The sequence below is a fragment of the Trachymyrmex cornetzi genome, unplaced genomic scaffold, assembly GCF_001594075.2.
Source record: "Trachymyrmex cornetzi isolate Tcor2-1 unplaced genomic scaffold, Tcor1.1 scaffold1051, whole genome shotgun sequence".
In the NCBI taxonomy this organism is placed as follows: domain Eukaryota; kingdom Metazoa; phylum Arthropoda; class Insecta; order Hymenoptera; family Formicidae; genus Trachymyrmex; species Trachymyrmex cornetzi.
Window position 1 is genome coordinate 67387 of NW_017295600.1, and position 12545 is coordinate 79931.

Genomic DNA, 12545 nt, shown 5'->3' on the forward strand with positions numbered 1-12545 from the left:
TTTATTGAATTATATATTTTGTCATTGTACGTTTTTTTGTCTTTAATAGATTATTATATTAGATGCTGCGGAAAGTTTGTGTCGTTTTTTCAAGAGATGTTTATATAGGAGAAAAACGACATAAACTAACATGTATGTCGTATAATTTAAATCGATGTAAATTATCTGATAATACATGCCTCCGAAACACGACGTAATATGTTTTAATTTAAGTGTAGAATAAATGGAGAAACTGTTGTTTCGACTGAATTTTATTTAGACGACGATACACTTGCCGAAAAATATTACGTATAGCTGCGAGTTGAAATGCTACGAGCTACAAGGCCGGTATTCATAGTTAATTCTCTTATATATACGACTATCTTATCACAAAGTCGTAATAGGTAGAATATTACTAAAGACGGTCTTAAAATAAAAACTACAAATACCAGCCACAAACAAAAATTTAAATAGTCAGTTCAAGATAAATTGAAAATGATTAATAAGTTTATTAAGAAGAATAAATTTTTGTTACGATAATAACTACTTTAATAGTAATAGCTACTTGTAATAATGATTTTTCGACATTGGGAAAACATTATTAAAATTCGTCGCGCTATCGATTATTTTAAAATTATTTAATAAAGATTCTTAGAATTATTAAATTTATTAAGAAGAAATTTTAAGAATTATTACAGAATTTATCATTTTATAACCATTTAAATAATACCCTGCCAAATTTGTCAGAAACAAATTTTATAGTGTCTACTATAAATCTTGTTGGGAGAGAATTCCAACAAAAACGATAAAAGAATATTAATAGAATGTAACAGATCGACTGTCATCACATTCTTTTAATGTAAAATCTATATATCAAGCAAAACCTGCCATTTCTGACAGAAAATAAGATTAATATGTGAATGTATTATGATAATTCTAATCAGCAAACTGTTTATATGTATTGCTAACATTTTGCTTATTGAATTATCAATAGCGTTATGAAATAGAGAATTATATTAGATGCAGATTTCCTAATCATAAAGTGTCAGTATTACACTATGATATATTAAGATTCAACGAGATATTGTATGATTTACATTTAATTATTCATATTACATAAATTACGTACGGAGTATTAGATTAACCCTCGAAGCACACACTGGGTCTTTCGTGTCCATGCATTAAAAATAATCATTTTTATACTTTAATAAAATCAAAAACTGCTTTTTTCTTCAAAAATCAAAGTTACAATTTTTATATAAAAATTGAATTATTTTCTTTTTCTGGTACAGAAAATAATTTCCATAATTTTTCTAAACATTTTTTTCCAATGTTTGCATAGTAGAATAATTTAGTAGAGACCTTAAAGAATATGTGTGAATTTTTACAGAATTTCTCTAGCACTTTAAGAGCCTTAAAATCGAGTCGAACACGAATGATCCATGCGTGTCGTCCAAAGGTACCGAAAATAAGTGCGTGGTTCGAGGATTAAATTTTCCAATAGGAAACACAGAAAAAGGGAAGAGAAAACGATCGTCTGTTTAAACTTTACTTTATTACATTCTGTTAGAAATAATACACAAAAGTTTTTCCGGAGGCGGCAGAGGTCTCCTTACTGCGGAACACGCAGGATACGCGGGCGTCGCCCGTTCGTAAGTGAAAGCCCCTCGCGAAAATTGGCAAACCGTCGCCCGCAACCCCCCCCCCCCTGCGTATTTATATTTTTGTGTATGTGTTTATTCGTTGTTGTGTACATGCCTATACGTGTTAAATATGTATGTGTGTGTGTGTGTGGCCGTGTGCAGTTTTCAATTTTATATTTCAAGTCACCCCAGCGACCGCGCGCGCGCTCGCCAGCACATTCTGTCTAATTAAGAATATACAATCTTATAATAATTATACTTATATTTATATATTTATATATATAATATGTATATCGAAAGAGAGTTTGCGAGGGACCATAAATAATCGCGCGGGTCGGCGGCGTGGGGAAGGGTCGCAGGATCGGTTGGCGAGTCGATTTTACGAGTTTAAAATGGAAAATGCCTGCATAAATGCGCCATTAAACGGATATGTAGCGCGTAGAGCGACCTGAGCGCTTCTTTTGCATTCTCTTCTTATAGAATCGCCTATAGAATTTCAGCACGTCGACGGCAAATCTGTATCTCGCTATCTTCGCTTCTCCTTTCTGCCAGATCTGACACGAATTAGGGGATTGATAAGACCGAACGATCGAAAAATTTCGATCTTAACATCTCAAGTCTATTAGATTCTATTTTAGGATTAAATTCTAATATATTTCGCATGTCCCTCCTCCCCTTCAGACGTTTTTCCGAACATCTTTTCAGATTTTTTGTTATTTGCGTATTATATTCCCGGAATGAGTCCTGATTGTATATAATCAAGAATCTGAGAAGTTACGCGAGGACGAAATCATGAATGAAAATGTTACACGGGCCTTGCGATTTCCTTATCCGAAAACGCTCGTCCTTACGTCTTTTATCGTAATGATCCTCGAGAAGTGAGGAGGATCCACCAGAAACATTCACAAGCGTGAACGTATTTCGATTATTAATACACGACGCTAGCAAAATTGAATTATGAAAATTATTACTAAAATAAAATTAATGTAAAATTAAAATTATTTGAAAGTAACGCGTTTACAGCATTATTAACAAATCCTAACAGATAAAACGTACGATTAAAATTTTCCGTTTACACGCTTGCAATGTTTTTCTCGACTTTCCTTCTAAATTCGCTGCGAATCGCTTTGAAAAGTCCTGTAAGATTTCGCGTATGTATTATAACAGCAAAAAATTATATCGGAGTAAGTGTATTCCATTTCATCTATAGTATTTTACTAGAGCGATTGCACCAAATTAACATATCTTTCCCAAAGCAGAACAAAAGGTCATGATATAACGTCATTTTGAATGAATCGAATGAATTTTAATGAATGAATTATCAAGTACTACTTTTAATAATCATTTTAAAATTATTTTTATACCATTTTTGTGTCATAATGACTTTATATTCTGCTTGGACTCTTTTCATGAAATCTAACAATTTCAAACTATGTTTTTCTCTCTCATCCCCTTGTTACAAGTGACTCGAATAAAGGATGAGAGTAACTTCGGAAATCAGAATTCAATGTACTCTCTGTTTGCTTTCGTATTCCCAATGCCACAGAGAGCTAATCATTATTCAAAATTCTTGGAAAATCTAAGAATGAGGACTTCTTTTGGCGTCGTTGTATCTTTAGATATTTGTGTCACAATAGCGTTAATTTCATGTAATTTCTTTTTTCATATGTCAATTTCCACCTCGATATCTTCTCTCATTATCGCATGCAGTGCGTTTACTGTCTATCCATTTTAGATCTTCGTAGCTGCATATTATCAATTTTTTTCTGTTTGAATACATAAGAATAGATTAGACATTCTATTTTGATTTTTATATCGGCAATTTGTTAAAAAAAACCACGTTTATGTGTATAATTCATGGACATACGACGTTAACGCTATTATCAATGAATTCCATGGATCGTATGTTCTCATGAATTCACATGTCATATTCGCCTTATGAATAGTAAGTTAGTACGATCCTGTGAAGGATCCTTACATTTAATTATATATTTCATCTTATACCTTGCATAAATACAATTGTTATCTTTATTCGCTAATCAATCACCATCGATCGGTTTGATACAACACATTCTCCAATTACCCGAGGTTTCAAATTCGGCATCTTTTCAAATCTTATTTAACGTTCAAAAATATTTCGTGTTTCTTTGACATTTTCACGTTTCAATAATTTCTTCGCGCATTTTACGTTTCACGTCTGATCGGATTTCTTGTGCGGCATTGAATTATACGAAATGACAATTTCCAGAGTCTCGCTAGAACGAGAAAACGTTTAAACAATCACGTAAAAACTAAAAATCAGATATTCCATACACCGCGTATAAATATTTTCCTAGCTTTATTAATCGCAATGAAATAAGCTACATATTTTAATTGCAATTAATAGTGCGCTCGCGAGTCTCTTACATTCTTACATTTTCATCTTTTCATCACGACGCGATTCGATCCAGGAGAGCCTTGGATTCAGTTATGCGGCTGATTTATTTGCATCATGTTTCTTGCCTTTGCTCTGTTTCCTTCTATCATTCTCTCTTCCTCTTTTGCAAAGCACTAGTATTTGGTTTCGTGCGAAGAAAGCGTAGAAACTAAATAGTACTTGCAACAGGACAAGCCTGTTTACGTATACGCGTGCAAACGTAAATTACATAACATCTCTTTCGCATACAACGTAATCCTCCCTAAAAATCGGAGGTTGCACATCACAAGCTGGAAAAAATTTTAGGCGATAGGATATTTCGGTGTATTATGCGAATATTAAGTTAGTTCTTCTTTCGGGGTTCTCTTTTAATTCTAAAAAAAAATTCTCTCAATCGAGTTTTCTCTTTTTCTCGATATAATTCCTTCCTTGCAGTCTAATCTTTATTATTCTACCCGGTATATAAAAAAAATTTATATATACTCAAGTATAAATATATATGTAATTATATATAAACTTTTTTTACTGGGCATCTTTAAAGCTTTCAAAGATACGCAATCGCGCATTTTGAAGCAAACTATCTAACGTTTAGATTAATTAATGTAAAAAGGAGTACACGTTGTAATATCCGAACGTCGAGGATATCATCATCGTACGATTGTTCTTCGACGTTCGCACTCCAAAGAATTACAAAATCATGTGCAAAAAGTATTTTTACACAAACGTAAGTGTACAATACGCATAGCCAGTGAATAAGGAGTCATTAGAAAACATATGCTTCTGGTATCTGACTTTGGTAAGGATTACATCTGCGGAGCACCCAACTGGCCTGAGAATCGTGACATTCGGGTCGATGTTAAATTACGAAATTTACAACCAGTGTTATTAAACTGATGAGGATCCTCGATCCGAACGTCAATTCGTGACCAGTGACCTGTCCGACGAACCTTGTTCGTTTCTTAGACGCTAACTAACAAAATAAAACGACACCGATGACTCGAACGATCACGCTGATGCACCAAATAGTTCAGAAGCGAAAGCGGGCGCTCTTTTTTTTCTCTTCATTCGAGAAACCTCTGTGATTTTCGCGAACGAGAAAATCTCTCTTGAAAAGATACAGATTAGAACCAATAGTAAATTTAGTATTACAATTAATGTTCTAATACTAACATTTTCTTATTCTTCCACAACAGGATAATCGAACATAAAGAGCACCAGCGCGCGCGTTCTTTTTCTTCAGGGCGGGATTGCTCGAGGATCAAGACGAAAGCATAGAGTAGACACACTGCCTGTCGAGGTAGTTACAAGCGACGAGCCCCTCGTACGTTAAAAACAAATGAGAAAATGCGAAGTACGCGTCTGCAGAAACGTTCGTGGCCCATTTGATGAAAGCGGCGATGACGACGAGAACGATGGTGATTCCCTTGATGGTCTTGTTGAATACACGCGTCGTCGACCGGGCGCTTCGAAAACGTCACGCAGATTAAATGAACGAAAGCTATTAATCTCCTTTCGTTTATTCGTAATTTTACTGACTAGAGCGTCATTTGCGCTGAATACAATTAAAATTATCTTTAGAACTAGAACTAAAGAGAACGTCGATCCTTCCTTTCTCTTTTCTCTTCCTTCTCTTCGTCCTCTTCTCATTCTTCTTCTTCTTTATCATTTTTCCCTTTGCTACGTTTGTGAGAATTATAACTGCATACGATCTCGAGAACGATACCACTCTGATCTCACGTGCGTTTCGCATGCAGGCGACGCAAGAGCGACACATGCGATAATGCACGTTATAGTTTACGTGCATTTGCCTTTGAGTCTTTTGATTATTTTTTTTCTTTTTTTTCTGTTCGACGACCCTCGTATTCTGAAACAAACGTAAATTCACGACGACTACCTTCGCCGATGTGTACGCAACGTATTAAATAGCGTTAATACAGCACTTCCTTCTAGTTTATCCGCAGAATGGGAACACGTATACGTCTCATGTAAACGTTGCTGCACAATCACCTTTCTCTTTCCTCACGCTCTTTTCCGTTACGCACAAGCATTGTGGAAATCGGTATAATTTCGACGGGTTGAAATTCTCGCGTACGCGAGAAAAAGCCTCGCACCAATCGAGTTTCGTCTTTTGAGTTTCGCAAACGTATTCATACAGACAACTTTCGCGTACCTCCATAAATTAATGAAATTATACTGATCTTAATCTCTGACTCTGTGTTACGCACAGAAAAATAAAATCCTATCGCAACCTCTTCTGCCCTTTGCGTACCTCCTTTCTTTTCTTCTTGCGCGACAATACCGAGCGCTACTTTGTTCAATGATAAAAAAAATATGAGAAACGATATTCCGGCAATTCTGTCTGTCGTTGATTAGAAACAATGCGCTCGGCTATGTCTCGTAATTTATGTCTTCCTTATTTCTCTACCACGCATAAGATAAATGACACTAGTATTCATGACACTTCCAGTTTGTAAACCATATCATCTTTTGAAGTAATTTAAAAAAAAAACAGAAAGAAAATCAAATATTGTACATTATACGCTTATTTAGTGATATAATTAAATATTAAATAATTATAGACTACAGTTCGTGTTAACAAAAGTGAACTTAGCATACAGTCTGTGTACAAAAACCAGGATTTACAATAGCGTTTCTCTAAATCTCAATCTATAATAGGAATATAATAATTTTTTTATCACATATAAAAAGCGGTCGTCTATATGTACATGTCTGAGTAAGATTAGGTACCATTATCATTTAACCAATAGAAGTTATTATATAATTTGGTACACTGTGTTTAACTCTGTATTCGATAAATACGAATAATAATAAGCAATACGTCATTACTTCCTGGTGTCTTGACATAGTCGTTGGTTTTTCGCACGAAATCTTATGTATACACATGGCTCGCTTATTCCATGTTACACACGCGACTTTTTTTTCTCTTTTCTCTCTTTTTAAAGATTATTTTTATATAATATCTATATATAACACACGTTATTTAATAAGTCAGAGCTATGGCCAGTTCATAAATTCGAGGGTCGTTCGTCGCATAGTCCACGTTCTCTCCTATAGAATGCATCTCCGTTACGTAATATGTCGGACGATTGCCGAAACGATATACGCCATGATCGCTTTCACAACTTTTGCGAAAAGACCACAGCTCTATCAACGATGAATCGTATCATACAACGATACAAACTAGTATTTGTTTGCTCCATATCCTTTTTGCGTCTCACTACCGCTCTTTTCAATTCCTTTTCTTCGTAAAAATTTGGACTCCAAATGAGGACAGGTTTCGTTTTCAAGCAGCTGCCCATACATTCAACAACTCGGTGTCGTATTTAACGTGTACATGCGTCATAATAAACTAAAGTAGCCCACCTCGCTTTGGGCTCTGAAATACGTTCCGGTCTATCTCTCCATCGACGAAATTATCTCTCGTCGTATCCCACGCGTTTTCAATTATACAACCTTCTAGTTTCTTTTCCCTTTTCTTTTCTATAGTCAACTCAACAAGCGAAGTATAAGCAATCAAATTTGAAGCAACAACTTGATTCTTAAAATCTACCTAAAAGTACAATGGGAGTCGCACAATGTCGAAGGCACAACTCTTTCAAATCGGTCAAAACTGAAAGAAAGCACAACAGGAGGCATCATTGGCGTATGTTGAAATTTAGCAGCGCGGCAGGCCGCTGATAAGTGTCTTTCTTCCAGAATGCTCGAGTTATTAAGTACAAGAAAGATTCTTTTATTGTTGTTAAAAGATGAAATAGCAAAAGCTATGTATACATATATAGCGTAGCTATATATTTTTATATATGTATTTGTTAGAGCATAGTTTTTTCATGATAACTGTGCTTTCTCTGAATGAGATGAGAACATACTAGCTCATTTCCCTTTTTGTTATAGTCATATCTTTCGATCGTTAGAAAGTTCCATTTCAACTTCCCTTCTTTTTTTTTATTAGTAACAAATTTACATAGGCATACGGAAAATTATGGTTTATATTTTGTCTTCTAATCGGCAGAGAACGGGATTCCGTAACACACTACTCGCTATACATTTATACAATCTTACGATATTCCTAAGCTTGAATCCACATGCATTAATCGAGGCAAATGAAACTTCTAGCTGTACTATCAGCTTTATCGATTGCTCGAGAAGAGATGGGGTACTTTTTTTTGTCAAATTGTCATTTCTAGAATTGGAAGCCAAATGGTCAGGGAGATACAGAGATGGTCGAGATTAAGGAGAAAGAAACTGTCATTCAGAATGGATTGCCTCAACCAGCATGCGTTAATTCACTTTTCATTCAGAATCGTTTTCCACTTTATCATTACAGTTCGAACATTCATAGCGCGTCATATTATCAAAGTAACTACCCACAGTGAAACTAAGAGATTAGCATGAGTTCGTTAAAGAATGACCACTAAAAAAACAAATCCTCACTTGTTATATCTGTACATGTGCTGCTACCGCTCGCCACCAAGCTGCTGGCGCAGTAATATCTAAGTATCCCGAAATTGTTTCACTGAGGCAGCAACTTGGTAAAACGTCAGTATTCAGCGTTCATTATGGATCCTGGCTGGTATTTTGTGACGACTCACAGTTTTGCGGATTATGCATTTGAAGCGCTAAGTGGGGTGTATGTACTGGAGAAGGTCCTGGTTGAGGCTGTTGTTCTTCTTGCATTTGTCGGATCATGGGAAAGTCGGGATACCTATAAAAAGGAATAATAAACTGTTAAAAATCAGTTTGCTTATGTCTTATAAAAAATTACTGTATTATTTACTATTAATTCTTTTGTAAATAAAATAAAAATCCAATATTTATAGAATTTATCTGTAAATTTTAAATTGTAATATATAGTCTTTCATTTTAAATGTTGTTAAAAAATTTAGACAAACAAATTTTATAACTGATATTATTAGGAGCATATAAGTACAGAAAAGATATATATTACAACTTACTCCATAGATGCCCATGCTAAGCTTCTGTTATTGCGTCTCTTAATACTTCGGACTTGAGATTTGGTTGGATTGATAGATTGATATTTATATGCACGTTCATATGTTTCTGCTTCTTCCGCACAATCTTCGCTTGTGTCTTCAACTTCGGGTTCTTCATCGGGACACAGTTCGCATGCTCGCTCCAATGTTTTCCTTGCACTATTACTACGTTCCAAAACATAGCCATTTGCAGAATCATTAGATTGTGTTGGTGGCGACCAGTTGTTGTACGCATGTGTGTATGGCGCCGTAGAAGCATATGGTCTCTGAAAACGATTTATATATATTATACATTTATAATCATCCTAATGTCAAGTGACTTAATGTTCAGTTTCTGCTACATACTTTGTCAAGTTCGTCGTGGAGCCAATCAATGGCGTGACTCCATTTTCTTTTCAACTCTGGACTGTGATGTAAAAGCTGATGCGCTGGTCTGCATTTACTAAAGAGCTGCACCATACATTTAATACACTGGTAAGCCCTTTTTTGATAATGATTTTTACTTCTTTGTATCGTTTCAAATAAACCTTCTCGTTCGTCAGGCACTCCTGAAAGATATAATCTCATGTATTGTGATACCAATGAACAATACCCGAAAGAGCGTTTTATTAAAATTTACCCTTAAGTGCATTGTGTACGCGATGTGTTTGCCATGAATCCTCCATCAATAGTATCGCAAGCAGTAGATCTGTATGATGCCTTAACTCGTGAGTATAAGCGAATCCTATCTGCCATAACAGCTCGCTAAGAACTGTTCGCGACAAATGTGGATTCTCCCAACAACAGTATTGCAATAATTTAATTGTATCTTCAGTCACATTAGCATCCTCAATCAATTTCTTAATGTAACTATATTCCAACAGATACAATAAATATTAAATATTATATGAAATTTTATCCTGAAATTTCAAACTTGTGTTAATCCTTACCTGGTACGAATAAACAATATGTCAGCTGCTTGTGATTGGATGGGTATAAGATATTCTGACTGACACGCGGGATCGCCATATGGATTTGGTAAAGGTTCTGCACGAGGCTGCTGACTCGAGTGTACTTTCGACGATACATCGCAGCATCGTATTAGCATGCTAACTACTTGATGAAGTTTAGTCAATTCCGGATATTGATATTTTATAGTAGGACCTGGGCCTTCATCGATGGCGACTAACATAAACGTAACCGGTACATTTAGCTGCAAATAATATTAAAAATTTGTTAAAATATGTCAAACATATTATATTTTTTGTGCCAAATAATAATATTAATATTTAGGACCCTATTCTAACTCTTAACTCTGTACGTAACTCTTAACAACTGTAATAATATCCTTACATTGTTGTTGCACAGATTTTGTGCATGACGAAAGTTGTTAATAATCGTTTACGTAATTATATAACATAATTATTAAATTATGTATTACCTTAAGCAGTTGCGCCTTTTCGGCAAGACCAAGCGAAGCATACGCATGAAAGAGAGAAAAATAATGAGGAAGATGACGTCCGTGATCCGAAATTTCACGATGCAGCAGCGACAGTACCGCATGTAACAAGTGATCACTGAGCGTTGCTACTGGATCTAAAAGTATAGCTAAAAATATTTACAAATTATAAAGTAAAGATTGTCAAGTATTATCATATTGATTGTATCTTTGAATTTGTATGCGAATCTTAGTACTCACTCGGTGCATTTAAACTGGGCGGAGCACATGGGCCATCTTGCAGAGAAACATGCGCGAGGAATACCAAAATTTTGAGAAAAGCAGTGCGCACCTCCGTACTAGGACAACTCAAGAGGTATTCGCAAAATCTAATGGATAACAAATTATATTAATATTAAAACGCAAATATTTTTATGCATTGTGTATTTAGAAAGTTTTAATACCTATGTGGATGATTGAATAGCACTTCATTAGCGAACCAAGAGCGCACTGTTTTACTGCTACGCAAATGATGACATACGATGTCATACCAATCTGTTGCCGTACCACGTAATGTTTTCTTAGTGTGAAAACCTGTATAGAAAAGGAATCTTGATGCTAACTGAAGAGATAGCATCGCAAGTTCTTCCGCTTCAGGGCTCTAAAATAGAATCGACACAAGTTAGCGGAGTTCTGTTGAAAATACATCTAACTTATACATGTGATGAACTCACAAGTTTTTCATTCAGATTTTGCCGATTAATATTATGAGGATTGCAGGATACCAATTTCTTGATGAACTGGAAGTATTCAGCACTAAATTGATTTCGGTTGTGCATGAATTTTATATTTTGCTTTCGTACACTGTATTCTATCGCTGGTGGCATTTTCATAACTCCTAGTTTCGTATCTAAAGAATGTAAGTGATAATGAGATTCATTCGTCAAGATTGATTTTCGTGGAAAATTTTCTCGGTACTTACACAATGACAATTCATTTACACTTTTCATTAGAGAATTTTCTTCTACATCTAGTCTTGTATAAAATAACATATACGCATTCCACCATCGTTTCTGTTTGCGGTAACTCATCCGCTTGAGCATATGATCGAATACCTCTCCTAAATAATCACCACCAAAGCATTGAGATTTCATCTCTTCCTCTTCTTCCATTTTGCATTCTGTTACATCACCATCATCAAACTTGTACCACTTTGCTGTACCATCGTTCAGTCTGCAAAATTATTGAATAAAAATAGTTTAAACAATACTAAGATTTTATTCGGACCGACAGGAAATTAAATACTAAGTATAAGCATATTCGGCCTATGACCGTCAAAGCTAGATCTTTTTGCCTAAATAATTCCCAGCGAATTATCTATATCCTATATATGTACATGCATATATATCATATTTTTGTAGTTATTCAAACTGCGCGCCGAAATTTTTTCGGACTTTATCTAACGCAATTAAACTACTGCAATAATATCACAAGTTAAATTAAATTGACAATGTGCTGAAAACCTTAAATAAATTTATTGCGAAAAATATTACCTCGGCCGGGACTTGAACACCGAGGCTAATGGCTTAGGACGCTCGTACGGAATACAAGAAATCCGGGTTCAAGTCCCGGCCGAGGTAATATTTTTCGCAATAAATTTATTTAAGGTTTTCAGCACATTGTCAATTTAATTTAACTTGTGATATTATTGCACTAGTTTAATTACGTTAGATAAAGTCCAGAAAAATTTCGGCGCACAGTTTGAATAACTACAAAAATATGATATATATGCATGTACATATATAGGATATAGATAATTCACTAGGAATTATTTAAGCAAAAAGATCTAGCTTTGACCGTCATAGGCCCGAATATGCTTATATTTAGTATTTAAAAATAGTTTAATTTATCAGAGAGAGAGAGAGAGAGAGAGAGAGAGAGGAGAGGAGAGAAGAGAAAGAGAGAGGAGAGAGAGAGGGGGGGGAGAGGGAGAGGGAGAGAGAGAGAGAGAGAGAGAGAGGAGAGAGAGAGAGAGAGAGAGAGAGAGAGGGAGAGAGAGGGAGAGAGAGAGAGAGAGA

The 12545-nt window shown here is 35.2% G+C and overlaps 1 protein-coding gene across 1 annotated transcript in view; it reads right to left on the reverse strand.

Annotated features, from left to right (window-relative positions):
- Positions 1-7994: 7994 nt before the first annotated feature.
- The window catches only part of faf (ubiquitin carboxyl-terminal hydrolase-like faf), a 13767-nt gene continuing 9216 nt past the window's right edge, over positions 7995-12545 (reverse strand). The window contains exons 21-30 of the mRNA XM_018505112.1: positions 11450-11700; positions 11202-11377; positions 10932-11128; positions 10729-10856; positions 10471-10637; positions 9980-10242; positions 9670-9899; positions 9396-9598; positions 9012-9316; positions 7995-8761 (exon numbers count right to left, since the gene is read on the reverse strand). Coding sequence (XP_018360614.1) covers positions 8614-8761; positions 9012-9316; positions 9396-9598; positions 9670-9899; positions 9980-10242; positions 10471-10637; positions 10729-10856; positions 10932-11128; positions 11202-11377; positions 11450-11700 — 2068 coding nt within the window. The 3' untranslated portion in view covers positions 7995-8613. The remainder of the gene's footprint in view (positions 8762-9011; positions 9317-9395; positions 9599-9669; positions 9900-9979; positions 10243-10470; positions 10638-10728; positions 10857-10931; positions 11129-11201; positions 11378-11449; positions 11701-12545) is intronic.